General features: G+C 52.0%; 1 protein-coding gene across 3 annotated transcripts in view; it reads right to left on the bottom strand.

Annotated features, from left to right (window-relative positions):
• Positions 1-990: 990 nt before the first annotated feature.
• The window catches only part of ASIC2 (acid sensing ion channel subunit 2), a 1,206,795-nt gene continuing 1,181,011 nt past the window's right edge, over positions 991-26,774 (bottom strand). For 2 of the 3 annotated variants that reach the window (XM_043903061.1, XM_043903060.1), the window contains exons 4-10: positions 17,870-18,020; positions 15,294-15,350; positions 13,455-13,608; positions 11,309-11,400; positions 7,259-7,338; positions 4,485-4,553; positions 991-1,968 (exon numbers count right to left, since the gene is read on the bottom strand). In XM_043903061.1, coding sequence (XP_043758996.1) covers positions 1,867-1,968; positions 4,485-4,553; positions 7,259-7,338; positions 11,309-11,400; positions 13,455-13,608; positions 15,294-15,350; positions 17,870-18,020 — 705 coding nt within the window. In that variant the 3' untranslated portion in view covers positions 991-1,866. The remainder of the gene's footprint in view (positions 1,969-4,484; positions 4,554-7,258; positions 7,339-11,308; positions 11,401-13,454; positions 13,609-15,293; positions 15,351-17,869; positions 18,021-26,774) is intronic. The other variant, XM_043903062.1, reaches the window with a different exon arrangement.

Genomic DNA, 26,774 nt, shown 5'->3' with positions numbered 1-26,774 from the left:
GGTGCATGATCTCATCCATCACTTCCTTGTGTTAGAAGAGGGAAACAGAGCAAAGCAGGGACCAGACTCCTGTCCAGCCAGCGCTTTCTGTGCACTTGTGCATGAGGAGGGAGGTATGAACCATCTTAGGTCTTCCTTCATGACTTTGGGGGTGACTTTGAGTTGGGAGTGGTTGGGGGGACAGTGAAAGATTAGACTACAGGAGCTGCCCCTGTGGAATTAGCAGGACTCTGTGAGGGCAAGCATTCTGCTGGAGCAGAAAGCTCTCTCTTGCCACAATGGGGGTTGAAAGGGCACGTTCCCACCCTACCAGGGGCATCTTCCCACCTCCTTTCCCACATGGACATCCTCTCGAGAGGATGCAAGAGTCATGGGGAGCAAGGCAGAAGCAGGTCTGTTGGATGGGGGTGAGGGGGTGGGTTGTAGAGTGGGAAGGGAAAGGCAGGAGGGTGGGAGGGAGGCCAGGCTGGGGCAGGTGTCCAGACCAAATTCACTGACCGGGTCAGGAGGAGCCAGGGAAAGGGATGCAAAGGCCTCCTCTGAGATTTGCCAGTCTGGGCAGTGGGTTCTGCCTCCCTGTCTTCATGCCACATGCTTGTGGTCCAGGGCAGTGTCATTGAGACTGTGGGCGTGGTGAAGCCACTTACAGTGTTGCAGTCAACAGCGCTTAAAGATGCAGGATAGGATAGAATAGAATAAGAGTGTACATGTTTTGTAAAGGTAAGTGTTTCATCAACTGTACCTCTCCACCTATTTGTCATCTATCTATCTATCTATCATCTATGTCTATGTATCATCTATGTCTATGTATTATCTATGTCTATCATCTATGTCTATCTATGTATCATCTATGTCTATCATCTATGTCTATCTGTATCATCGATGTCTATCCATCTATCATCTATTCTGTCGGTTTTGACGTGGCAGGTCTGGCCGTTTCCTAACATCTTGGGGAGAAAGAGTGTAGGGAAAACGCAGAGTCGACTCAGCCATGTCCACAAGACCAGCTTTTAATATGACCGTGATTGGAAGGAAGCACGAATAAATAAACGCCAGAGAAAATGGAAAAACCAAACCAAACCTCAGAACATCAAAACCCAGATTCAGAAAACGAAAGGAAACACATCTCCGACAAACAAACAAACAAACAAACAAAAACGCCCCCCCCCCCCGCGAAGAGACAGGATCAGACTGTACAAGCCGTGTCACGGGGAGAACGACGGCGTGGGCACCGCGGTTGTGCGCCCCCGGCCGCCGCGCCTCCGTCTCGGGCCCCGGGAGGGGAGCAGGGCGGCCCCGGGCACCCCGCGGGCCGGCCTGGGGAGGCGGAGGGTGGGGTGGGTGGGCAGGTTAAGAACCTTCACAGACGACAGGAGGACCGGACGGCGTCCAGGGCTCTGCGGGCTCCCTCTGGAGTGTGCAGGTGTGATTCCAGCGCGGCCTCGTGGAGGTGCACTTCGGGGCTGGAACCCGGTCCCCCCGCAGGGCTGCTGGAAACCGCACCGCGAGGGTCGCGGACGGAGAAAGACGCGGACGCGGCGCCGTGAGGGGTCGGAGCATGCAGTGCTTTGTACATCTGGCAGTGAGATGTGATGGCGGGTCGGTTCTCGGACAGTTTCAGGGCGGGGCTCACGTCTCCTAAGAGGGTCGGACGCGGACGCGTAGCGGCGGGGCCCGAGGACGCGTCGTGCCAGACGAGGCCGGAGCGAGGTTTCAGCAGAGTTTGCTATGTGTGCATAGGGGGCTCTTGCTTCTCTCCGTCGGTGGGCAGGGGCCATCCCACCTGAGCCTGCGGTCCCCTGTCCTGGTCCTGGGCCAGGTCTGTTTGGGGGTGGGGGATGGTGGTGCCGGGGGGTCCGAGGGCCGTCAGCAGGCAATCTCCTCCAGGGTCCCCAGGGCCGTCTGCAGGGGCACGTTCACAGTGTGGCTGATGGTTTCGGAGTGGTTTGGCATCGTGTCACAAGTGCTCTGGCGGGGAGAGGAAAGTTGATGTTCATTCAGCAAAAGTGCGTCCCAGGGCCCCTGCAGCCCAGCCCAGGCCCTGGGAACTGTGCCGCCCACGGTGGGCTCTCCCGGGCACTGCCGCTCCGCCCCAAACCCCTCTGGTGCTGGGTTGCCATCTTCGGGCATGAAGCTGGGGGGGGGGGGGCTCACTGCCTTCAGAATCCTCTCCACTGTCCACCTAGGCGCTCCCCCAGAGTGCGGAGGGAGCTTCCTGGTGATGGGGTTTAGCAGCTAGTTTGACCTTCAAAGGGCTTCCCAGGTGGCTCAGTGATAAAGAATCTGCCTGCCAATGCAGGAGACTTAAGAGACACAAGTTTGATCCCTGGCTTGGGAAGATCCCCTTGGAGAAGGAAATGGCAACCCACCCCAGTATTCTTGCTTGGAGAATCCCATGGACAGAGGAACGTGGCGGGCTACACGTGGGGTCTTAAAGAGTCCAAAACGGCTGAAGTGACTTAGCACATCTATAAGGAACAGAGCAGCCCAAGGGTGGTAGCTGTGTTCCCTGCGTTGTACAATATATCCCACATTTATATCCTGTGGACTTCTCTAGAGGCCCCCTGCTGTGTCACTGGAAGCTATATCTGAGTGGTGAGTAGCCTTGGGGTGTGGATGACCCATCCCGCCCTCATCCTTGGACCTCTGTTGGGTCCACCTGGGGTGGAGGAGGGGCCACCTGTGGCCTGGCCTGGGCAGGAGGGGCTGCTTGATCGCTGAGGCAAAACAGTGGAGGTCTCAGCTGGGAGTCTGACCCCTGATCCCAGCTGCCCCCAAAGGACCTTGGGAAGGGACCTTGGCCTCAGGGAAGGGTTATCTCGGGTCCCTGAGCAGGGCGGGGATGAGGTGCCTTTGAATCTTCTGGGTGATTCCTGGCCCTGCAGAGGGCTGGAGGCTGGGAAGGATGTGAGCAGAATTCTGTGCCAAGAATTTGGGGCAGATTAGATGAGGATGAGGCTGGGAGTGGTGCAAAGGAGGAGGCTATGTCTCTGAGACATTCTGAAGGCAGAAGGGAGGGTGGGGCAAGGGGATGGAGCCTGAGATCCATCCTTGAGTAATTACTCTCTGAGTAATTCGCTGAGCGCTTACTACAAACTAGTCACAGCTCATTGCTTCCCAGGGCCTGGTCTCATTTAATCTGATGGCACCCCCTGAGGTCCCAGTGATCCGGCAGCTGCTCAGAGAGGGAGGTAATGTGCCCTCAGGTGCACAACTGGGAAGAATGGCCCTGGGATCCAGGCGGGTCAGCTGAGTCCAGAGCCCGGGGCTCCTTCCACCCACACTGCCCTCCCCTCCACAGAAGCTGTCTTCTGTTCAAACAGAAGCTGCAGGGACCCGAGAGAATCAAAGTGGGATGTTTAGCCTGGGAGATGAGTGGAGAAACAGTGTCTGGAGCAGAAACGGGAACCCAGATAGGAGGAGGAGGAGGCGGCTGGGATCCACTTGGGATGTTATGATTTTAAGGCGGCAATGGTCATGGAATGCGGTGTTCTCTTGGGGCTGGGGTGCTGACTTGGGGGAAGTCGGTAATACCCACAACGTTCAGCGGAGACCAGGGTCCAGGAACAGGTTGAATCTGGGAAGGAGAGTGTGGACAGTAAAAGAGGGGCTGCCTCTTAGAATTGAGGAAAGAGAGGCAGAGTAGGAAGGAGGCTAGGGTGCCCCCCAGCTCTGTAGCCTGGGCCTCTGGGCCACAACTGCCTCATATACAAAAAGGAGATAAGAACAGCCCTTCCTCTAGGGTTGAAACGACATGTCACTCTTAAGGCACATAACACAGTGCCTGATACATACCAGGCTTACAAAGGTCAGCAGTTATGGGTGTTGTTGCTTCTACCTATTTCTACCTTCTATTCTATTTCAAAGAATCTGCCTGCTAAGCAGGAGATACGGGTTCGATCCCTGGGTTGGGACGATCCCTTGGAGAAGAAAATGGCAACTCACTTCAGTATCCTTGCCTGGAGAAGTTCATGGACAGAGGAGCCTGGTGGACTACAGTCCATGGGGTTGCAAAGAGTGGGACACGACTTAGCTACTGAAACACCACTACTTCAGCAGGCCCCACACCCTGTGTCCTGTTCAAATGGGGTAGAGTAACAGGGGCTTTCCTGCTCACATTCTGCCACCTAGGGAACATGGGAGTGGCCCTACATGTAGCCTCTCCTTGGTCTCCCAAGGCACGAGAAGAGGGCCGTGGCTTCTGGCCGGGGAGGAGCTGAGCTGGTCCAGGAAGAAGCATCTCCTGGTCTCCGCTGCATCCATGGAGCAGATCCAATCTACAACTGGGTTCCAGGGTGGGTCTCAGAGAGAGGCTCAAGGTTCAGCTGGAGTGTCCTTGAACTTGGGAGCTGTGGAGGGTCTCGAGCTATGGAAAGGTGTGTGACGGAGCACTCCCGTCCTGCCTGGCACTGGCATCTGGATTCTCGCGGCTTGTACACACCAAGGAACTAACCAACCTGCAGCCCCCTGCCGGCCGCCCTTACCACGTTCTCATCGTGGCTCCCTTCCTCCTCTTCTTTGCCAAGCAGGTCTAATAGCTTCTCTTTGATCAGCTGCAAGAAAGGCAGGAAGGAAGGTCAGGCCGGGAGAAAGGCATCAAGGTAGCGAGAGAGACCTCCTTCCACGTGGTTGGGCTGGGGAGGCAGGGGCAGCGGCCACCTGGGCTGCAGCTGGACAGACGTGTATGGGAGCCCAGCCTGGCAGCCCAAACTAGGGTCCGTAGCCAAGCTTTTGGTGCAGGAGCTAGAGACTGGGGCAGGGGAGGGGGGTGGCGCAGGAACACAGGAGGGCCTCAGTGGGGTGCCTTGCTCAGTCTGGTCTCTCAGCGTGGCTGGTTCCTCATCTGTCCTGGGGGGACAGTTACTCGTCACTTTTGAGGCCTGAAAACTCCACAGTTCACAAGGTTGGGACACAACTGTGCTAACATTTCATCCTCAATAAGAGAGTAGTTATTAAATATGTTTTCTGATGTGATTCAATTTCTATAACTTTGTACATCTTTGCACAGAAATGATTAAACAGGGCAGAACAAAATCTGGCTGTGGGACCCAGCATGGGAACACAGTCACCATGCTGAGAGGTGGGGTGTGGCGCTCCACAGGCCCCTGGTCACCCGGGCTCTCCACTCCCCACAGTGACCCCCAGTGGCCTTTGGCCATTGCCGGTCCCCTCTGGGAGGCAGGCCACTGCTGTGCAGGCCCCGTCTGCTGGGCTGAGACCCAGGTGGTTCCGGGCTTCCCTGGGGGATTCTGGAGTCCCTGGAGCCAGCCCAGGGCTGGGAGGAATGCAGTGGGAAGACTGATGAGCCCCTGGAGCACGCAGTGCCTGAAGCTGCTGTTTGCTGTGTGAGAAGCTTTCAGAGGCTCTGTTCCAGCTGCCTCCTGAGGGCGACAGCTCCCTGAACCAGAGCGGGGGAGTGCCCTTACTCTTCCTGCTCAGGATTGATGACGTCTCAGGAGTGCTCCTTCCCTAAACCTGCCTGGAGCCCAGAAGGTGCTGATCCGGTGGTGGGTCACCTGGAGGGCAGGTGTGTGTGTGTGCATGTGGTGTGTGTGTGTGGTGTATGTGTATTTGTGAGCAGTGTGTGAGTGTGGTATAAGTGTAATATGTGTGTGTGTGCATGTGTGGAGTGTGTGTGCATATGTGGTGTGAGTATGGTATGTGTGTGGTATATGTGTGTGATATGTGTGTGTATGTGGTATATGTGTGTGTATATGTTGTGTGTGACTGTGGTATAAGTGTGTGTGATGTATGTGTGTGCAAATGGTATGTGTGTACAGTGTATGTGGTTTAACTGTGATGTATGTGTTAATTTATGAGCAGTGTGTAAGTGTGGTGTGTGTGTGGAATATGTGTGTGTAGAGTGTGTGGTATGTGTGTGTGGGGTATATGTATGTGTATTGTTATATGTGAGTGTGGTATTAGTGTATATGATGTATATGCATGTCATGTGTGTGCAAGTGGTGTGTGTATATAGTATATGTTGTGTGCCTGTGGCATATGTATTTGTGAGCAGTGTGTGTAAGTGTGGTATAAGTGTGTGTGGAATATGTGTATGTGGAGTGTGTGGTATATGTGTGTGTGGCACATGTATGTGTGGAGTGTGTGGGGTATATGTGTGTGTATGTTATATGTGAGGTGGTATTTGTGTGATGTGTGTATAGCATGTGTATGTGACTGGTATGTATGTGGAGTTTATGTGGAGTGTGTGTGGTACATGTATGTGTGGAGTGTGTGGGTACATGTGAGTATGGTATTAGTGTGTGATGTGTATGTGTATAGCATGTGTATGCAAGTGGTGTGTGTGTGGACTGGATGTGGAGTGTGTGTGGTATGTGTGTGTGTGGAGTGTGTGGGGTATGTGTGTGTGTATATGTTGTGTATGGGTATGGAATAAGCATGTGTGGTGTGTGTGTGTGTGGTGTAAGTGTGTGGAATATATGTATGTGGAGTGTGTGGTATACGTGTGTGTGGCACATGTATGTGTGGAGTGTGTGGGGGTATATGTGTGTGTATGTTATATGTGAGTGTGGTATTTGTGTGATGTGTGTGTATAGCATGTGTATGTGACTGATATGTATGTGGAGTTTATGTGGAGTGTGTGTGGTACATGTATGTGTGGAGTGTGTGTGGTATATGTGTGTGTATGTTATATGTGAGTGTGGTATTAGTGTGTGCGATGTGTGTGTGTATAGCATGTGTATGCGAGTGGTGGGTGTGGACTGGATGTGGAGTGTGGTATGTGTGTGTGTGGAGGGTGTGGGGTATATGTGTGTGTGTATGTTGTGTATGAGTATGGTATAAGTGTGGTGTCTATGTGTGTGTGGAGTGTATGTGGAGTGTGTGTGGCATGTGTGTGTGTGGAGGGTGTGGGGGGTGTGTGTGTATGTTGTGTATGAGTATGGTATAAGTGTGTGTGGTGTGAGTGTGTGGGTGCAGACACACCCATGCATATGCCCCACATGAGGCCCAGGGGCTCCGCGCCGGCCCCTGCACTGGCTCATGCCCTCCTACTCATCCCTCCGGCTCCCTGCGTGCGGGTGTAGACGGCCCTGGGGATAGGCCTGCGGCTTCCGTCTCTCACACCCACCCCTCCCCGGTGCCTGGGGCGCGTGGACAGACAGTGTCCACACACAGGGAGGGGAGGGTGGCCCTGGGTGGAGGGAGGCCGAGCTCTCCCCGCCCCGTGCTCTGGTTCTGGGCGTCGGGGCAGAATGAGGGCGCCTGGTGGTCCCCCACGAGCAATCCCACATCTTACCTCATAAATATAATCAAAGAGCTCTAGTATTGTAAGGATACTAGCACCAATGAACAATCCCATCTGACCACCAATATCACCTGGAGAGAGAGAGAGAGAAGACAAGACTTGGCTTTCCTGACAGCGCTTCTGGAAGGTCAAATGGACGGAGAACTCGGAAAGCAGGCTTTCTGAGAGGGCCCCTTCCCAGAGGCGGGGCCCGGGCCTGGAGGGCAGGCCCTGGACAAGCCGCTCCCTCACTGCGCTGCTCTGACAGCTGCTGGGTTTCAGCACCCACGGGGGTGGGAACTAGCCTGGATGCTTGCTTGAGGGGCCTGGAATGAACCTCCCGGGCTGACGGCCTGGTTCATTTCCATTCGGAACCACACTGTTGGGGCCAGGCTTGGCTCCTGGGCTGGGAACAGATGAGACGTGTGTGGTCCCTGCCCCAGGCGAGGGCACAGTCTAGCCCGAGACGTGTGTCAGTGTCCTGAGTGGGGGTCTCAGGAGCAGGCACATAAGAGACACCCCCCAATAACAACAGGGCCTTTGAGGCCGTCTTGAGGCCCCTCTCACCCTTGGGATGAAGTCCTTGGAAGCATCTGTCTCCCCTCCCTAAAGGTAAATGTTCAGTCTATTTACTTTTATCATTTTTGGCTGCACTGGGCCTTCATTGCTAGGCGCGGGCTTTCCCTGGTTGCGGTGAGCAGGGCTACTCTCCCCTGCGGTGTGCGGGCTGCTCACTGCGGGGGCTCCTCTTGTTGCGGAACACGGGCTCTAGGCGCGTGAGCTTCACCAGTTGCAGCTCGCAGGCTCCAGAGCACAGGCTCAGCAGTTGCGGTGCACAGGCTTAGCTGCTCCACACCATGTGCGATCTTCCAGGACCAGGGATTGAACCCTTGCATTGGCAGGTAGATGCTTAACCACAGGACCACAAGGGGAGTCCTTTGGTCTTCTTCTAAGTATAGGTTCTTGCCCTGAGTATAGATCCCCGTGGACCCGGGGTCTTCTGATCCCCTTGTATCAAACTCCTGGGAGACTTGTAATCAGTATAGATGCCTGCACCTACCTGCTGTGCTTAGTCGCTCAGTCGTGTCTGACTCTTTGCGACCTCATGGACTGGAGCCCTCCAGGCTCCTCTGTCCATGGGGATTCTCCAGGCAAAAATACTGGAGTGGGTTGCCATGCCCTCCTCCAGGGGATCTTCCCAACCCAGGGACTGAACCCAGGTCTCCCGCATTGCAGGTGGATTCTTTACCATCTGAGGCACCAGCGAAGCCCTGGGGCCTATGCAATCAGAGTCTCTGGGACTGGGGACTGGAGGTCAGGATTTTTACATTCCCAGGTGGTTCTCCAGCCCACCAGAGTTTGAGAACCACTCTCCTTTGGGACCTTCCAATGCTTGGAGACTCCTCGAATTGAATGCATATCGTTACGTGTGGGTATCTGGGCGTTTGTAGCTGGAGAGCCCGTATTTCAGAAGCTATTATCAGATTCTTAAGGGGGTTCTGATCCCCTGAGAGCCCCCAAACGCTCTGCTCCAGAGGCCATGTGTCGGAGCACAGGGCCCTGAGGCTGTGAATACGGAGGGCGGCCACCAGCTGGCTGTGTGGCTTTGACAAGCCCTGACCTTCTCAACAGCTTCGCCTACCAGGAACATTCGGTGGTGGAGGTGGCTGGGGGAGGGCCGGAGATGAACAGTGAAGCCCTTTTCAGCTGTGACCTCTAGGACTGTGAGCCACTGGGCTAGGAACAGCGCTGGGAGTGGGGGGCACTGTTGGGGGTGGGTGTACCATCTCCTGGAGATTCCAGGCTGACCTCTTGGTCCGAGAACTTTCTGATGAGCACACTTGCCCACTCCTCCCTGATTATGGCTGGGAGAAGCCCAGCAAGCACATCCCCAGGTGAGCAAGCTGCGATGGTGGGAAGGGGGGTCTTCCCGGGGGGGGGGGCTTGGTGTTGGGCACACCAGAGCCCCCCCTTCCTTCCCACTCCCCCCACCCCCTCTAATGTCCTTGATGGAGGCTCACTGGGGAGTGTATACACATGCACGTGCCTGTGGGGGGTGGCTGTATGTGTGAGCCGTGTGGTGGAGTGTGGAGGGCGTGTCAGGGTGCATTGTGTGTGCATGTTCGGGACAGAAGCAGGCCTTACATCTGGCCACCAATGGCTTTATATAGGTGGCACACGAGTGTGTCTAAGGGTGGCTTTGTGGGGGTGGGCACAGTGCGTCTGAATGTGTGGAGGAGGTGTGAGCGTGCTTGTGTATGGCAGGTATAGGTATGTAGGCATGTGTGCATCTACGTGTCTCTGGAGTTGCGTGGTTTGCACGTGGGTCTGTGCAGGTGTGCACTAGTGTGTGTGTATCACCCTGGTGCCTGTGTGTACGCTGGGCTGAGGCGCGCTCTCTGAGTGAGGGGAAGGCGGGCCACAGGGCTGGGAGGCAGGGGCCAGTGTGAACTTCCTGACTCAGGGCTTGCAAGCCGCACTCACTCTTCTCGCGAGAGGTACATATGGCAGCGCGATTTTCCGCGGCTGGCGTGTGAGAGAGAGCGCGTGCGCACTAGCGCACACGCGTGTGTGGGGGAGGGGAGCTGAGGGAAGGAGGCATGTCCTCGGTGACAGGGGCAGGGCTTTAGCCCCGGCCCAGCCTGCGAGTCTCTTAGCATAGTCCCTCTCTGGCCACAACCATCTCCAGGGCTCTCAGTGATGACCACCTTAGCCCAGTGGGGACCCTGCGGTGTCTGCCGCTTCCTGGGAGAGTGTCTGTCTGGATGCCAGAAACCACTGTTTATGGGCCTTCTGTGGGCTGGGACTTGATCACAGTTCACCATCATGGCAAACTCACGGATGGTTTTATTAGACCCATCCTACAGATGAGGGACCTGAGGTTCAGTGAAGTGAAGCCACCGGCCCACATTCTCTGGGCTGGTGTGCAGCAGCCCCTGACTTGTGCTCCCCTTGAACTTCCAGGTAGAAGGTGTCTGTCTCCCGTGCCCCCCACTCAGGATGCCGCTCACCTAGTTCAGTTCACAGAGACAACAAGAGTTATTTTTCCTTGAAGCCACAGACATCGGATCCTTTCTTGAGGGTGAGTGGGAGTTGGGGGGATGGGTTCAGGGTAGGTCTTTTAACTGTGCACCCTCAGGGATCTTGTTAGATTTAAGCTGGGCTGGGGCAGGGTTGAAATTAACATCTGGCATCCACCGTGTGCCTTCGCAGGCAGAGGAGCTGATGTGAACTAAGGTAGGGTGGCCGTCAGGTTTGTAGATTTCTGGGACTATGTGGCCCTTCTTTAGGGTTTGACAAAGAGCTCTCAGTCCAGGGGCAACTGGCCTTCTCAACGTGGCAACATTGCTTTCTAGGTGGGGCCTCCATGGGTGGGACCTTTGTGGTGTCTGCTCCCTGGGACCATCCATAGCTCAGCCCTGCTGCACCTATCCGCCACGGCCCCAGGGCTCTGACTCCAATCAGGGGGCAGAAGACTGTGGAATCTGAGAGGGCAGTGCTGGAAGGGTCCTGAGAGAATGGCTGGCTCACCTGCCTCATTGTGTCAATGGGGAAACTGAGATTAGACCAGGGAATGAACTGGGCCTAACACCGCCGCATGGATTGCTTCCCACTTTGGGGCAGGAGCAGTGCAAGGGAAGAGGGAGCAATTAGTGAATGAAAAGGCTGGACTCTTTTAGAGTCACCATCTGGCTGCCCACCTGCCCGTCCCCCCTTCCTCCCACCTTCTTGTGTACTTAGTTGCTCAGTGGTGACCGACTCTTTGTGACCCCGTGGACTGTAGCCCACCAGACTCCTTTGTCCGTGGGATTTTCCAGGCCAGCATGCTGGAGTGGGTTGCCATTTCCTTCTCCAGGGGATCTTCCCGACCCAGGGATCGAACTCCCATCTCCTGCATCATGGGCAAAACGCTCTTTCTTTACCGTCTGAGCCAGCTGGGAAGCCCCATGTTACCCTGCATGCATGCATGCGTGCTAAGTCGCTTCAGTCGTGTCCAACTCTTTGAGACCCTGTCCATCCCCATGAGATGTGGACATTTGTGCAACGGATGCTCTGACTTACCAAGTAAGGCAGCGACTTCATATGCCTTCTTCTGTTCGATGGTCTCATAATTGAGAGCTTCAAAAAATATATCCAGAACGAGGATGTTTTCTCTGTGGGGGAAACGTTCAGTGTCACATGTGGTGAGAATCATCAGGACCCACAGGGATCATGTCATACAATTTTCCCATGGACAGAAAGGGAAACAGAGGCCTGGGTACGTGAGACAATGGGCTCCATGTTAGAGCTGGTTAGTCACAGAGCTGGGGCTTGAACCGGGAAGTCGTGACTCCCAGCCCAGTGCTCTTCACGGGCCTGGAGGGGTATGTCAGCTCTCCCCTTGGCCCCTTATCGCTCACCCACCCTCTCTCTGCCCCCTTTTCCAGGAGTCCTGCCAGGCCTCCAGGTCTCTATGCCCCAGGGGGTCTGCCTGGGTCCTTACGTGCAAGTGAGCTCAGAACTCACTTAACAAGGCTTGCTTGCCTGCCCCCAACTTACCTCCCTTGCCCGCCCTGGAGAGGCCCCCAGTTCTTACTGGGATTGACGGCAAGCTTCTTCTGGTGGGGGCCCTACCCCAGCATCACCAGGTTAGCTGCAGGAGCCAGGGAGGGCTTTTAGGGAGCAAACCTACATCTGGCTGTGGGGTTTTCTGGCAGAAGCACCTCAGTTCCCTTCTGCTCTTTGGGGCAGTTGTATTCATGAGACACATCTTGGTGGGAGAAGCCATTACCATCAGTAGAATGTTTGCAGCTGTGGGGCCTGGCCCGTCCTATCAATACAGTTACCCTGATTCTTTGATGCTGCTCATGAATGGCCTTGGTGTCCCTTGCCCTCAAGGGGCACACACCATCCCAGGATGAGAACTGGTGACCATGTGGGAGGGAGAGGCTGGAGGAGGGTTGAAATTAACACCCTGCATCCATGATGTGCCTTCGGGGCCAGAGGAGCTGATGTGGACTAGGGTGGGGTGGTGGTCCGGTGTGTAGACCTGAGGGTGGGTAAGAGTGAGAGAAGCCCTCTCCACACGGGGCTCACCCAGGAGCCATCTGCTATCTCTCACCTGGTTTATGGCAACTGCCTCCGACCCGGCTTCCTTCCGCCCATCTGTCTGACCATCCATCCTCTTAACTGGGTCTTCCTAAAACCTCTCAACTAACCCATATAACACAGAATTAGCATCCCGTGCCTCCATCAGCCAGGCTGCCTTTAAAATGCTCAATAGTCACAGGTGGCCAGTGGCCACCACGTAGGACATTATGGAGATAGAACATTTCTAGAAGGTTCTACCATAGAACACATCATCTAAAATGCAGATGTGAGCCTATCACTTGCCTGCCTGAACCTCTTCTGTGGCTCCCTACCCTCTTTGAATCAAATCTACTCCCTGACTCCCATCCCCGCCCAGCTCAGCCTATAAGACCCACATCCACCTCTCCTGGCTTCCTTTTGCTGTACTCTTGTGACACCCTCTTCTCTTATGTCTTCCTTTCATTTATTTTATTCAAAGATTATTTTTTTGAGCATCAACTCTGTGCCAGACACTCCACAGCAGAGAACAAAAAAGAAAGGTTTGTGCCCTCAAGGGGCAGGCAGGTAATTGAAGGAAACAGCCACATGAATATTGAATTACACACAGTGGCGAGTATTATAAAGGAAAACACCTGAGTGTTTCGAGAGAAGAATGACAGGAGGGGGCCCAATTTATTGGTCCAAAGAGATGACATTTAAATGGAGCCCTGAGAAACGAGGAACCAGTTGGGTGAAGAGTGACAGGAAAAGCATTCTAGGCAGAGGGAACAGAATATGCAAAATCTGCCTGGAAAACTTCTCTGCATCGTGTAAAAACATCTCTGAAACTTTCCTTGACAGCACCCCTCTGCAAAGTATGGCCAACGACCTCTCTTATTATCTGCACCAGCCTGGACAGCTCTCTGTGTTGTATTTGTCTCTACTGGTCTATAAGCTCCTGAAAGATGGCGCTGCCTCTTAAAGCGTTTTGTCTTCATACTCTGAGCACAGAACTTGGCTGAGAGCAGGTACTCAATTAACATCTGCTAGATGGAACTAACTGCTTACCTTTGTCTTCTTCCTTGACTGTCCCCCCACCTTCCCTTTTTTCCTGGTCCCTCCTCCCCCCACCAGCCTCTACCCTGTCCACTTAGCTTACGAGATATATTTTTCTGATTTGTTAAATTTCTTCTCGAGGTACTTGGCTGATGTCTTGCTGGGGATCTTCACCATGGAGAGCTCTTTGTTGTAGCGGGTCAGGTTGCAGGGGGTCCTGCAGAGACAGTAATTACTGTCCTTTTCTGCCAGCAGACCTGCAGGGGAGAGGGAGGCAGGGCTGAGTTGGGTGCAGGGGACTGTGACCTCTGGGCCCAGAGTAGCCAGCTCCCGGGTTCCTGCAGCAGAGAAGTGAGCTGGGAGGAGGTGCCCTCTGGGTGAATGAGGGGTGGGCGGCTGTGGAGAGAAGGGGAGCTGGGCTTTTGCTTGAGGTTGATGAGCATATGAACGGTTGCAAAAGCACCTACTCTTTCTATGTTACTCTTTTTTTTTTTTTTTAAATAACTCTTTTAATGTACTTGTCAGCTAATTTTATTATCTGAATAATTTCTGCATCCCTTTCAGTTGAGTTTTTAAATTTGATTTTATTTATTTATTATTTTTGGCTCTGCTGGGTCTCTGTTGCTCCATGTGGGCTTTTCTCTAGTTGCGGCGAGCAGGGGCTTCTCTCTGGTTCTCACTGGGGTGGCTTCTCTTGTTGGGGAACACAGGCTCTAGGGCAAACGGGCTTAGTTGCTCCTCGGCATGTGGACCAGGGATGGAACCTGAGTCCTCCACATTAGCAGGCGGATTCTTCACCACTGGACCCCCAGGGAAGTCCTTTTTCTGTTACTCTTGGTTCTGTGTTCCTTCTGCTTCCTTTACTGTTAGGTTAACTTTTGTAAGTATGGGCACCACTTTGGAAGCATGGGCTCCAAGGGAGTCCTGGACCTCTGACCATCCCAGGGCCTTCTTCTCTGCTCTCAGCGTCAGATCTCATCTACAGAGGGGGCTGTTCATCGCAGGCAAGAGTGGGAGGCCACTGCGTCTGAATCCCTAGGCTCCCTGGTCTTCCCTCGGGGGCTCTCTCGTAGCTGGTGCCCGCCTCCTCTGCCGGCTGGTTGAGGACACAAGAGTGAGTCTTTGCATCCACCGGAAGTCCCTCCTCTTTCCAGCCAGCCCTCCTGGAGGCATCTGGACACGTGAGTCCAGAACTGCTCCACTTAGATCCAGTAAGTACCCCTGCTGAGCAAACTTGAGTCCGGATGATTTAAATACTCCCTGCTTGTCTTGCCTGTAAATCATTTCCCAGATCCCAGAGAGGCGGGCGTGTGGAGTGGGTCACGCTCTGGGGTTGCAGCTTGTTGGTGTCATCCCCCTCACTGGAAGTTTTCTGGGGTGGGGGGGTGTTCCGGGGTGGGGGGTGGGGTGGACCAGCAAACACCCAGGAGGAGGGGTGGGGGATGCTCCTGCCTCCCCTGTACCCCTGAGGAATGCACACTGGGGCTCACCCCTCTGCCTGACCCCACCTCTCCTGGCTCAAGGGAGCAATGCTTGGGAATAACCTCCAGGGTGTGCGCTGGGAAGTATCACCAAGCTCCTTTCGTGCCCACTGGTCCCCACTGTCCATCCTCTCTCCATCTCTGCCCGCTCCTCTGCATTCCTCAGTGCTCTCTGCTCCCCCAAAACTCACTCCTTCTCTATCCCCACCTCTCTGCCTCCTTTCTCTCCTTAGTTGGGTTTCCACCCTCATCACTAGCATCAGTTCCCTCCCCCACCCTTCTCTCCTCCCTCCTCTGCATCTCCCTCTCCTGCCCCTGCAGGGATGCCACCCTGTCTAGCCTCTTCCCCCCTCACCCTTCCCCATCCCCTTTCCCCCCATCTCTCTCCCACACCTGGAAGGTCTCCAAGGTCTCAATGGCAGCCCCCACCCCCATCATTCCGTTGGGCCCCTGGTACTGACCTAGGGCAGGCTCTGCACACTCCTTGTGCTGCTCAGGGGTACAGAAAGGGGCATCCCCTGCAAAGAAGAAAGACAGGGAGAGGTATTCAGGCAGCAACCCCTCCCCTCCTTGGGCCGGGGGACGGGATTGCATCCGGGTACTTGGGAGGGGTAGCAGTTCACCAGTGGACAGTCAGAAGGCAGCTGTCAATCAGGACTCCCTAGGGGCAGTGGGGGACCAGAAGACTGGGCTCTGATCCTCTCTGTGATAATGGGAACCATCTAGCTAATTTCTCCCAGGTCGGACAGCCTGGTTCATATAGGTGACAGCAAAGTGTTGACAGTGGGGAGGCAGTGGTAAGTACCTACTAAGCGCTGGGCATGCATCATCCCCTTTAACCCACTTAGGTACCTTTGGAAATAGGAACTACTGTGTCTCTGTGATTGGTGAGAGAGCTAAGGTTTAACTACCCTGTTTTCCCAGGCCTGCAGTGATGGAGGTGGGCTTGGAAGCCAGGTCCGTGTGCTCACAAGCCTAGGACTCTTTCCATCACAGCAGGCTGCCGTGAGTGAAGGCTGCTTGGTCAGTCTCCCCTTTGTGTGCCCTTCGCTCCACGTTATAATGGAGATGCCAGTAACAGTGTCATGTGGGGACTGATTAAAATCTCTCTGCTGGCTTGGGCTCAGGCTCCGTGGGGAAACCTCACTGGCTGGTGACCCAGTCTCAGCATCAGGCATGTAGCATTTTTGTTGTTTAGTCTCTCAGTCGTGTCTGACTCCTTGTGACCCTATGGACTGTAGCCCGCCAGGCTCCTCTGTCCATGGAATTCTCCAGGCAAGACTACTGGAGTGGGTTGCCATTGCCTCTCCAGGTGACCTTCCCGATCCAGGGAGTGAACCCACATCTCTGGCATTGGCAGCAGAGTCTTTACCACTGAGCCACAGGGATGCCCAGGTAGCATTTACCAGTGCTCGATTCTCTCTGGTCTCTGTAGAAATCCAGGAACTGTTTTTTTTTTCCTTTTCCCACGTGCTAAAGTCAAAGCCAACTCATTGGAAAAGACCCTGATGCTGGGAAAGGTTGAAGGCAAGAGGAGAAGAGGACGGCAGAGGAAGAGATGGTCGATGGCATCACTGATTCAATGGGCATGAACTTGGGTGAACTCTGGGAGACGGTAAAGGACAAGAGAGGCCTGGTGTGCTGCAGCCCATGGGGCCGCCAAAAGTCAGACACAGCTTAGTGACTGAACAGCAACAGATGTCAAAGTCTACCACAATACCCTCTTATTATTTCCCCAAGAGCTGAAGAACTGAAATGGTTCCTCTTTTCTAATAATAAGAATTTAACTGATATGTTTCTCTTTTTGTTTTGTATTCTATTCCATTCTATTTTTGCCTGCTTCTCAGAGGCTATTTTAAAGATTGATAATCCTAAATTTAGATTACTAGAGAAATTACTGATTACTAATGCAATTGTTCAGAATTTAGCTCCAAGGATGTTCATTTCAGCATTGGTTATGACAGAAAACAATTGGTAATGAGCTAAATGTCCAAAGTCAGGATTTAGTTAGATAAACTAACTATGATTATGATATAATCATGAAACAATAGCCATGAAATATAATAGTAAAGTTCCCTGCACATAGTAGGTCTTCAGTCACCAGTACTCTCAATTCCTTCTCCCCATGTCTTAACACAATCACCACTGACATTTGCAATTGACAAAGCATTTTTTTTTTTTTTGGCTGCACTGTGGGATCTCGGTTCCCTGACCAGGGATCAAAGCCCGGCCCCCTTGCAGTGGAAGCTCAGAATCCTAACCACTGGGCTGCCAGGGAATTCCCAACAAAGCATTTTTATATCTTAGCTAAATTTTATCCTAACAGCAAACGTTTGTGTTTTAAAGATGATGGAAGTAAGAACAGAGACGTTTAGTAACTTGTGCCAGGTCACACAGCCATCATGTGGTGGGAGCTGAGTTAGAAGCCAAGGCCACTGATTGTAGCCTCAGTCGTCCTTCCTTCCGCGCTGCAGTACCAAGCTTTTCCTGCCCCAGTCAGCACCAGCCCCTTCTGCCTGTGACAAGCCGACTGCCTCTAGTGATGGCTACGCGTATTGTTAGTCTGACAACAGGAATGTCAGGACACACGCATCCATTTGCTGGCTGATGGACTCTTGCCTGACTTGAAAGAGTGCTAGACATTTGGATGCAAGAAGGGAAAATATCTGGAGGAAAGCAATAAATATCTGGATGTCTGAATGTGTACCATACCAGGATGGGAGAATTGTAAGCATCCAGATATGTGGTCACTTAGCTCTAGGAGGGAAGAACAGCAGACAACTAGCAAACATATTGGACACTGGGAGGAATGCTCTCCAAACTTCTGTCCACTCTGCAGACCACGACGTTGCTGTGGTTGCCAGACTGCGTGTTCCCATGTGCCCCCGAAATGTCTGCACATCAAATAACCGTCTTCCCAGAACAGCGTCCCTGGGCATCCTCGTGGAGTGGGTGAAGAGCGTCCCGTCGGGTGAGAAATGCAAAGAAGGCCGCCGGCAGTCCCCGGCGCCCTGTGGCCACCCTCCCCGGCACTGACCTGGCATGTGGACCATGCGGCAGTTACAGTTCTCCACGATGTAGCGGGTCTCACAGTCGATCCTACAGGCGGTGATGCTGTAAACGGGAAAGAAGTCGAGCCCCATCTCGGAGGACCGGCACTCGCCCCACGGTGGGGGCAGGTATGTGAGCTGCAAGGCAGGAAGGAGGGCCAGCAGTCAGCCCTGGAGCTTTAGCCGGGACACACCCAGTGACTCCTTTGTTCACTTATGCAATTAAAAAACAATTAACTGATCGGCTACTGCGTGAGTGCCTAAACTCAAGGGACCTCCCAGGCCTTCAACATCTGGCTCCAAAATCAGTTCTCCTATCTTACCTTTTAAAACCTTCCCTATAAATGCTGATCTTCTCAAAGTCTTTTACCCCAGCCACATCTTCCCACTTCCACAATTTGTTGTTTTGCATTTCTCCGCAGCAGAGAAGTGGGATAAAAATTGGAGGGCTCTGTGGACCCCTCCCTCCTTTCTAAGGTTTTTCTTCCCATTTTTTAGCTTTTCTGGCAACCCTGAACTCTGACTTGAGATTTTTTTTAACTCCAGGATGACTGCTTTCTGCTTGAGCTGTATCTATACTATTCCCTTAGAAGTTGATGTGTCCTCCAAGGAGCTATCCGATAAATATTGATAAACGTGTATTTCATTTAGGGTGGTTCCCTTCCTTCAAGGTCTGTATAAACATGCCAGTTCCGGCCTGTTTTTAGTCTCCCTCCCATCAAATAGTACTTTTGAAATCTTTTGGCCAGAGTTTATAATCGTTAGTTTCAGGAGGGTTAGTTAGCCTTGTACAAGTTGCTCCACCATAACTGAGAACAAAAATCTCTTTATGTATTTTATTTTAAGGCTTACGGGATTCCTTTGAGGGAGATGTTCCTGTTATAATTTTATTTGGGAGGAAGCTGAGTATAAGAAAGGTTAATAGGGACTTCCCTGGCACTCCAGTGGTTAACATTCCATGCTTCCACTACAGCAGGTGTGGTTCGATTCCTGGCCAGGGAACTAAGATCCCGCGAGACGCACGGCATGGTCAAATAAATAAATAAAAGAAAAAATAAAAACAAAGGTTAAGTAGCCTGTCCAAGGTCATGCACAAAGTCACTGGCAGAGTCGGCATGTGGACCTAGGACTTTCTGACTTCAACCTTGCTTGTATATATACTATTAACATCGTCTCTGTGTCTCTATAGGAAATTGACGCGCGCGAGAGAAAAACACTCCAGAGAGGGCCTTTCAGAGCTTTTCTCTTTTGTTTTTCCCTACAGCTCATTTCTTCTTCCTTTCCCCTGAAGGTTTGCATTACTCTCTCATCTTTCTTTGGAGTTCATGAGCAGACCAGGATTTTGCAGATTTCCTGTATAACTTTGGATAAGTCGCTGCTCTCCTCGGGACCTCAGCTTCCCCATCTGTAAATTGGGAGGACTGACAAGTACGTTTGATAGTATATGATTAGAATGGACTGGGTCCACACGTTGATCACTATTGGATCCATAAGCACACAAACTGGATTTGGGAAGAATTCATAATGACTTTTGGCAAGGCTGGGGGTCTAAAATGATGTCAAATCATTTTGGGAGAGACTCATTTATTTTTCCTCTAAAACGGTTTCCCACAGTGGGTGAACCCAGAATGTCGCGGGTGAAGCTCTGTGGATGGGCCATGGTTTGTTCAGGGTCAGTCACTACCCGCCCCTTTTTTTTTATTCGGAGGTCATGATCCAGACCTGGGGCCTTCCAGGTGGCACCAGTAGTCAAGAATCCTCTTGCCAATCTAGAAGATGAAAGAGACTCGGGTTCGATCCTTGGGTTGGGAGGATCCCCTGGAGTAGGAAATGGCAATCCACTCCAGTAGTCTTTCCTGGAGAATTCCATGGACAGAGGAGCCTGGCGGGCTACAGTCCATGAGATTGCAGAGAGTCGGATACGACTGAGTACGCATGCATGCATGATCCAGATACCACGGCTTCCCTGCGGGGGCTGGTTTATCATTTGTCCTCTCAGGTTTTCTGAAGCCTCGCACGGCACAGCAGCTGGAAAATTGCAGTGTGTATAGCATCAGCTCTTGCTTACCAACGGGTGTCTCAAAGTGGGCTGGACTGTTTATTCTGGCTAAGCAAAGCCTCAGGGGGACCCTGAAGCACTGTCTTCAAATATCTGAAGGGCTGTCTCAGGGAAGAAGAACTAGATTTGTTTCCTGGAATCCCCAGGGAAAGACAGACACAAGAACAGTTGTACTGAGGGAAGTGGGGAGGGCGACCACATTGATTGATGTTGCAGACACTGTGGTAGGCACAGCCCATGCATTCCCTTCTTTAATGCTGAAGAAGGATACACTCTGTCTCAACTTTCTAAACCACTCTTATGATTCAATAATAAAGTCACTCTCTTGAGGGTGAGTTCCCCATCATGAAGGGTGTGCAAGAAAAACCATACAGCTACCTGGCTGGGATAGGAAGACAGCGATTCAAGCATTGCAGGTACAGTTGGGGATTAAAAAATCTCTTAAGCCCTTATGCCTAGCCACAGACTGTACATCTAAAATTTTTAAATTTTATTTTATTTATTTTTAAACTTTTTGTTTTGTATTGGCATATAACAGATCAACAGCGTTGTGACAATTTCAGGTACACAGCAAAAGGACTCAGCCGTACATATACATTCTCCCTCAAACTCCTCTCCCATGCTGGTTGCCACATAATATTGAACAGATTTCCCTGTGCTATACCCTAAGACCTGTTGGTTAATCATTTTAAACATAGCAGTGTGTACATGTCCATCCCAAACTCCCTAACTATCCCCTCCCCTCTGGTAACCATAAGATCATTCTCTAAGTCTGTGAGTCTGTTTCTACATCTGTAATTTTAATTTGAAAATTAGAGACAGTGGAACAAGTCAGACAGAACCTTGAATCCCACTGTTTCATGGGCTAGCTCTGTGACTGTGAATAAGTGATGAAACACCCCATTCTCCAGCCTCAGCTTTTAGCCTCCTCATCGGTCTAAATGAGATAAATGCCCAGCAGCTCATCGGTACTCACTGAGACTTAGTTCCTATCTTCTTCCCCCTAACAAATGCCTTCATGTTTTTCTGCCCTTTCGTTCCTTCAACAAATAGACCAGCTCCATCTCTGCCGTCCTTACAATCTGGTTTTACAGACCAGCAAATCTCCATGCTTTTTTGGCTCAATTTATCTTGCATTGGGTTTATTATGATATGGGCTCCTGTCAATGCAGACATCCAAGTCAAGATGGTCCTCAGACAGCTGATCTAGGGATCTGAAGCTGGGGACGGAGATCTGGGGGGGAGATGTGAATGGGGGGAGGGCTCTGGTGGATCTTCAAGCTGTTGGGTGGATGAGCCAGCTCAGGGATAGAAGAGAGATGCTCAGGATTGAGTCTTTTTTTTTTCTTTTTTTAGGATTGAGTCTTAAAGTGTTTCTGCCTTTACTTGACAACTCATCCATCCTTGGCTTCTCCATCCCCCCCCCCCCCCCCCCCCCAACACTGTGCCATGGAACCAGTGGCTTTACACAATTGCTTATATTTATGAGCTAAGCCAAGATCTCAGAACTTTTACGATAGAATACCCTGGTGCTTGCCTCTCATTGCTCCACTGTCTTGAGGCTTCTCTCCACAGACGTTTTCATTTTATAGAGAGAAACTGATGTTTGCACCCTCCCTGTGCCGGGAGAGCCTATCCTATTCCTCAGCTGCTGGCTTCCCCAGCCTCTCCCTGCCCGCAGATTCCGAGGTGTGCCAGCAGGTGGCGCTGCAGCCAGCCTAGCTGCCCGTAGTCAGAGATGCCTGGAGGGAGTCAGCCAGTCGCTCAGTCGCGTCTGACTTTTTGCACACCCATGGACTGCAGCCCCGAGGCTCCTCTGTCCAAGGGTTCCTCCAGGCGAGAATACTGGAGTGGATTGCCATTTCCTTCTCCAGGGGATCTTCCCACCCCAGGGATTAAACCTGGGTCTCCTGCATTGTAGGCAGATTCTTTATTGTTTTCTGAGCCACCAGTTGCTAAGCTCCCTTGGCCTTTTCCTTGTGTCTGCAGCCCACACTCGAAGGCCTTGGCTAGGATGCTCCTTTAGGGAGGATGCTGGGACAATAATGAGGCTGTATATTAATATGTTCCTCCTGCTACTGGAAAGGGTAGGAAAGACCAGAGGAGACAGGAGGAGGGAGACAGGGAGAGATGCCCACTGAGCTTAGCTGGTACCCATCTGACTCTTTTGTTGTGTCAGCCACTTGGCCTTTTGATTTAGGCACTGGCCACAATGATCACCTGGACCCAATCCCTTTAAACTCTGGAATTCCCTTGCCGGTTCCTTCCTGGGGCTGGGTCGGGGTCTTTGTTCTGACCTGCCTGGCTTCTCCTTCTTCCTCGCTAGCCCACCTGGCTGAGATCCTGGTTCCCTGTCTGCTGGGAGGACCCATCTTAGGAGAACGTGCTCAGACCCAGCTGGGTGGAATCCTGACTCCGCCGTTTGCTTAGTGGGGGACTTCCCCTTTCTGCACGAGAAGCACCCTGAGATATTGACTGCTTCAGAGGGACACTCTGGGTTTTGAACACAAGGTATGCGTAAGTCAGCTGTCACCCTTGGCTGATGTCTTCTGGTCTCTGTTCTGGATCATATGGATGGGATGCAAAACTCAGCCCCTCATTTATTTTCATGAAAGCCCATTCACCCAGGGCATTAGATTATACGGAAGATGTCAGAGTTGGAGGAGGGTCTATATCAGAGCAAAGCCCCTTCTTGCCTAAGCCCAGCCCCTCTCCATGTTCCTCCTTCCCTTCCTTCTCTCCCTCCTGCTTTCTCTCTCCTCATCTGCTTTGCCATCCTTTCCAGAAGCAGAACCCACATATACTTAAGGAGCTGCATCATCCTTTGACATCTTGGTACATGGCAACATCCTCTCCTATGGAGTCTCAAGGAAAGGCACTTTCCTCCCTGGGTGGAATTCTAAAGCCAAATGTTAAGATTTTTTTCTGCTTTGTTCTGTAGTAACAGGAAACATCTCCAAGAGTGTCTGGTGAATAACAGATGCTGAATAAACTGAAGATGCTGTTGGCGTCTTATCTCCTTTCTGGGTCTCTGTCTCACTGTGTGCAGTGACCTGGCAACAGAGACCCCTGGTGTGCTGTGACCGGAAACACAGAAACACACCCTGATGACTCGTGATGCACATTTATTTTCTGTTACTTCTGAAGTCTCTCTGGGATTTCTATCAACGTTTGATTAACTGGGAAGCTAGCATGCTGTGGTTTTGACCGTTTCTTCGTGATTGTGCAAGAAATGAAATGTAGCAGGTAGCACTGTGAGAGGAGCATTGCTGGGGCTTCTAGGAAGAAACGAAGCCCCGTTATCGGGTGCAGTCCATGTGTTAGGCTCTGTGCTGGCCCTTTTGAGTTTTCTCATTTTATCTTCTCATCAAGCAGCAAGGTTGATATTGTTATCCCCATTAAACAGATGAAGAAACTGAGGCTCAGTCAGGTTATGCCCCATTTCCCTCAGTCACAGATTACATTGATTCCAGGTCTTTCAGACTGCAAAACTCCTAACTTTCAAAAGCCATAAAACTTTCCCTCCCTTCAAATCAAATATGACATGAACACCAATATAATAAACAAGCAAAGGAGAGCTGCTGTGGGTGCAGGTGGGGGACGGGGAGCCTGGAGTCTCATACTCAGTCTCCTGGTCCTTGCAGTGACGCCCAAGCATCTCACAGGAATGCCCAGGCTTACAGTGCAGAGTTTGAACACCCAGTGAGATTCCAGTGACTTACGTGGTTCCTCAGGCAGGAATGGTAACATGTGAATCTCACTTTCCTGCTCCATAAAGCAAGGTATATGGACCAGAGAGCTGCTAAAACGCCTCCAGAATCTTCCAGGTTTTGAGCCTCTGTGTCTCACTTGATACAAACCTGGATAAAGGGTGGGCAGAGGGTGGGCTGCTCTCAGATGATCAACTGGGTCTGAGTATTTGGCTCAGAAGGTGTTTTCTTCCATTTGGGTGTTGGGGAACTGATCAAGAAGAGGCCAGAGGAATCCTGGCTCAGAGCCAGTGGGAAGCCATCATTCTGGGAAGAACTGCCTTGAGAGTGAAGGGAAAGATCCCTTTTGTGAGCTGTTTTGCAGAGAACATGGTTGGCAGGAGTGTTCAGCTCACTCCTGTGGATGAAGAAGTGCTCGGCCAGAGGGGGCTGTCCTTGGGGTGCAGGGAAGAGGCGTCAGGGTACAGTTTGGCTGTTAACAAAGGCTCAGAGGGGCTTTTGTTGACCACCAAAGCCCGGTGGTCCAGCGCAGTTGAACAAGCTCTTCATTAACTCCTACAGTATGCCAGGTACCGGGCTGGGCGCTGGGGCTAGAGGGATGAGTGGAATGGGGTACCTCTCTCCAGGGGCTCCTGTTTGCCACAGACCCCTCCTGCCACCACCTGAAGGCATGTTCCCAGATCCCTGAGACCTGTTCCCTTCCTGCTCCCCAAGCCCACACAGCTCGGGGCAAGAGGGAAGAACAAGGCGCCATCACCCCTGGGAGAAGTCACCTAACTACTCTGGGCCTCAACTTCCTTCTCTGCAAAACAGAGCTAAAGTTCTGTGAGGAGCAGGGCTTCCCTGAGGGTAGAGTGAGACAATAGGTGGGAAGAGCTTCGCTTGCAGTACTTCCTGACTTTGTTGAGTCTTAGGTTTGGGAAGTGCTTATGAAAGTCCTTCATTCAAGGTGTCAGTAGGTGGCTGGTCCCACGTGCCTGTCCTAATAGGCATCTCCCCTCTCCGGCCACAGTCTTATCTCTTCCGGCCTCACTGTGTCTCAGGCCTCTAACACAGGACCTGGCACATAGTGGGTGCTTGGTATTTATTGGATGAATGAATGAGTGAATGAATGAATGAACTGCACCATCCTGCTTTCTCCCAGCCACAGTTCAGAGGATAAGTGCACGGGGCTGCCCTCTTCCAATCCAGCAGGGGCAGAGAGTCCTTCATGTTGGTCCTCACGAGCCCTACACTGAGGTGGGCTCGGCATTGAATCACATCTGAGTCCTGGGCTGATGGCAGGTTTTCCTGTGTGACCTTGAGCCTGCCACTCAACCTCTCTGGGCTTCTCTGTTCCATCTCTTATGGGGCGATGCATGTGTGCTCAGTCGTGTCCAACTCTTAGCAGTCCCTTGAACTGTAGCCCAATAGGCTCCTCTGTCCATGGAATTTTTCAGCAAGAATACCGGAGTGGGTTGCCATTTCCTACTCCAAGGGATCTTCCCGACCCAGGGATTGAACCTGCATCTCTGGGCATCTCTTGCACTGGCAGGAGGATTCTTTACCTGGGAAGCCCCATTCCATCTGTGATGGTTGGGGCCTTAAGTCTTTGGTGGCTGAGACTCATCAGGTCCCCCTTGGTCCTTCCTATGACCTCCCACCTTCCACTGCAACAGCAAACTTCCCCTGGCCCAGCCAGATGGAGGGGGAAGTCAGAGCCTGCCTGCTTTCTGGGCTGTGATTTTTGGTTTGATGTTTTTATTTCATCCCACCGAGTGATTTAAGTATGTTCACAAATGATTATGTTGTGCTCCTTTTAAACAATACTAAAATCAAATCAAATACGAAAATCAAATCCACCCATCAGTCAGTGACAGGCAGCTCTGATGTCTCAGGGGAAACAAGGTCCTTGTAGGCAGCACAGAAGCAGTGAGGCATCCCTGCCGTCTGTCCCCACGGCCCTAGTGAGAGCTCAGCCCCTAAGGTCAAAGCCCGAGAGGTGGCACCAGGAAGAAGTCAAAGTCACCGCAGAGAGACTGAGCAGCAATGACCCCTCCCAGCTGGAGACCCCACGTAGGTGCTTAGAAGAACAGAGTCTCTTTCAGTCCTCACAAGGACCCTGTGTGAGTAAGAACTACTAGTCCTGAAGACCGACAGTAGACTAATTGATGATATAGATATTGCTGATATTTATTGAACCCTCACTAACTTACTTGGACTGACTCTTCAAATCCTTACAACAACCTTGTGGGGTTGGTACTTTTATGACCTCCATTGTATCAATATATCTGGGGAGACGAGTGGAAAAGAGACCTATGGTCATGAATAGTAAGAGACAGAGCTGGAGTTAGAACCCAACCATTTACATGTTCATCACTACTTATCTTGCCTTGCCTTATACTGCAGTGGGTGGGGTCCACAGGAAGCAGAGCCAATTACTGGGGGCGGGGTGTGTGTGTGTGTGTGTGTGTGTAGATGGATGGGTGGAGACTGTGGCAGAGATTTGGGGATGGGAACATGGGTTCTTCAGATTCCAGTGATAGGGGAAATACTGACTGAAACTGCACACCCTTGCCAGGCACCATAGTAACTATTTGCATGAATTATTTTACAACAGGAGGTCCTGGTAAGGAACTCAGAACTAATAAGCCACCACCTTTTCCTGAAGAATTCAGGAAAGGTTGAAAGGAGATGCCACATGTCCTACCAATCTCCCAGAATCCTCCTTGCTGGAATCCATCTTGGCTGAGTGATGTGTGCGCCAGCAGGAAGGACCCTGAGTCAGAGTGATTGGCCAGAGACAACCTGGAGACTAATCCCATCACCATAAGACCCGAGACTGCGAGCCAGGTGGCAGAGCAGTCCTCCTGGGTTCCTTTACCCCGCTGCGCTCCACCCGGGTTCCCCTTCCCAGGAAAGTCTCTTGATTTGACAGCACATGTGTCTCCCTGGACAATTCATTTCCTGGTGTTGGACAAGAGCCTGTTCTCGTGGCCCCTTTGTGCAACACAGACATGGGAAATATCGCATAGGTTCATTAAACAGTTTAGCCCTCACGACAATTCTGCCACGTAAACATTATCCTCCCCATTTTACAGATGAGCAAACTTCAGTAACTTGCCCAACACCACACAGCTGAGA

This window comes from Cervus elaphus, chromosome 5 (assembly GCF_910594005.1).
Source record: "Cervus elaphus chromosome 5, mCerEla1.1, whole genome shotgun sequence".
Lineage (NCBI taxonomy): Eukaryota > Metazoa > Chordata > Mammalia > Artiodactyla > Cervidae > Cervus > Cervus elaphus.
The sequence above is the reverse complement of the archived record's forward strand: the minus strand, read 5'-3'. Positions and strand labels throughout refer to the sequence as shown.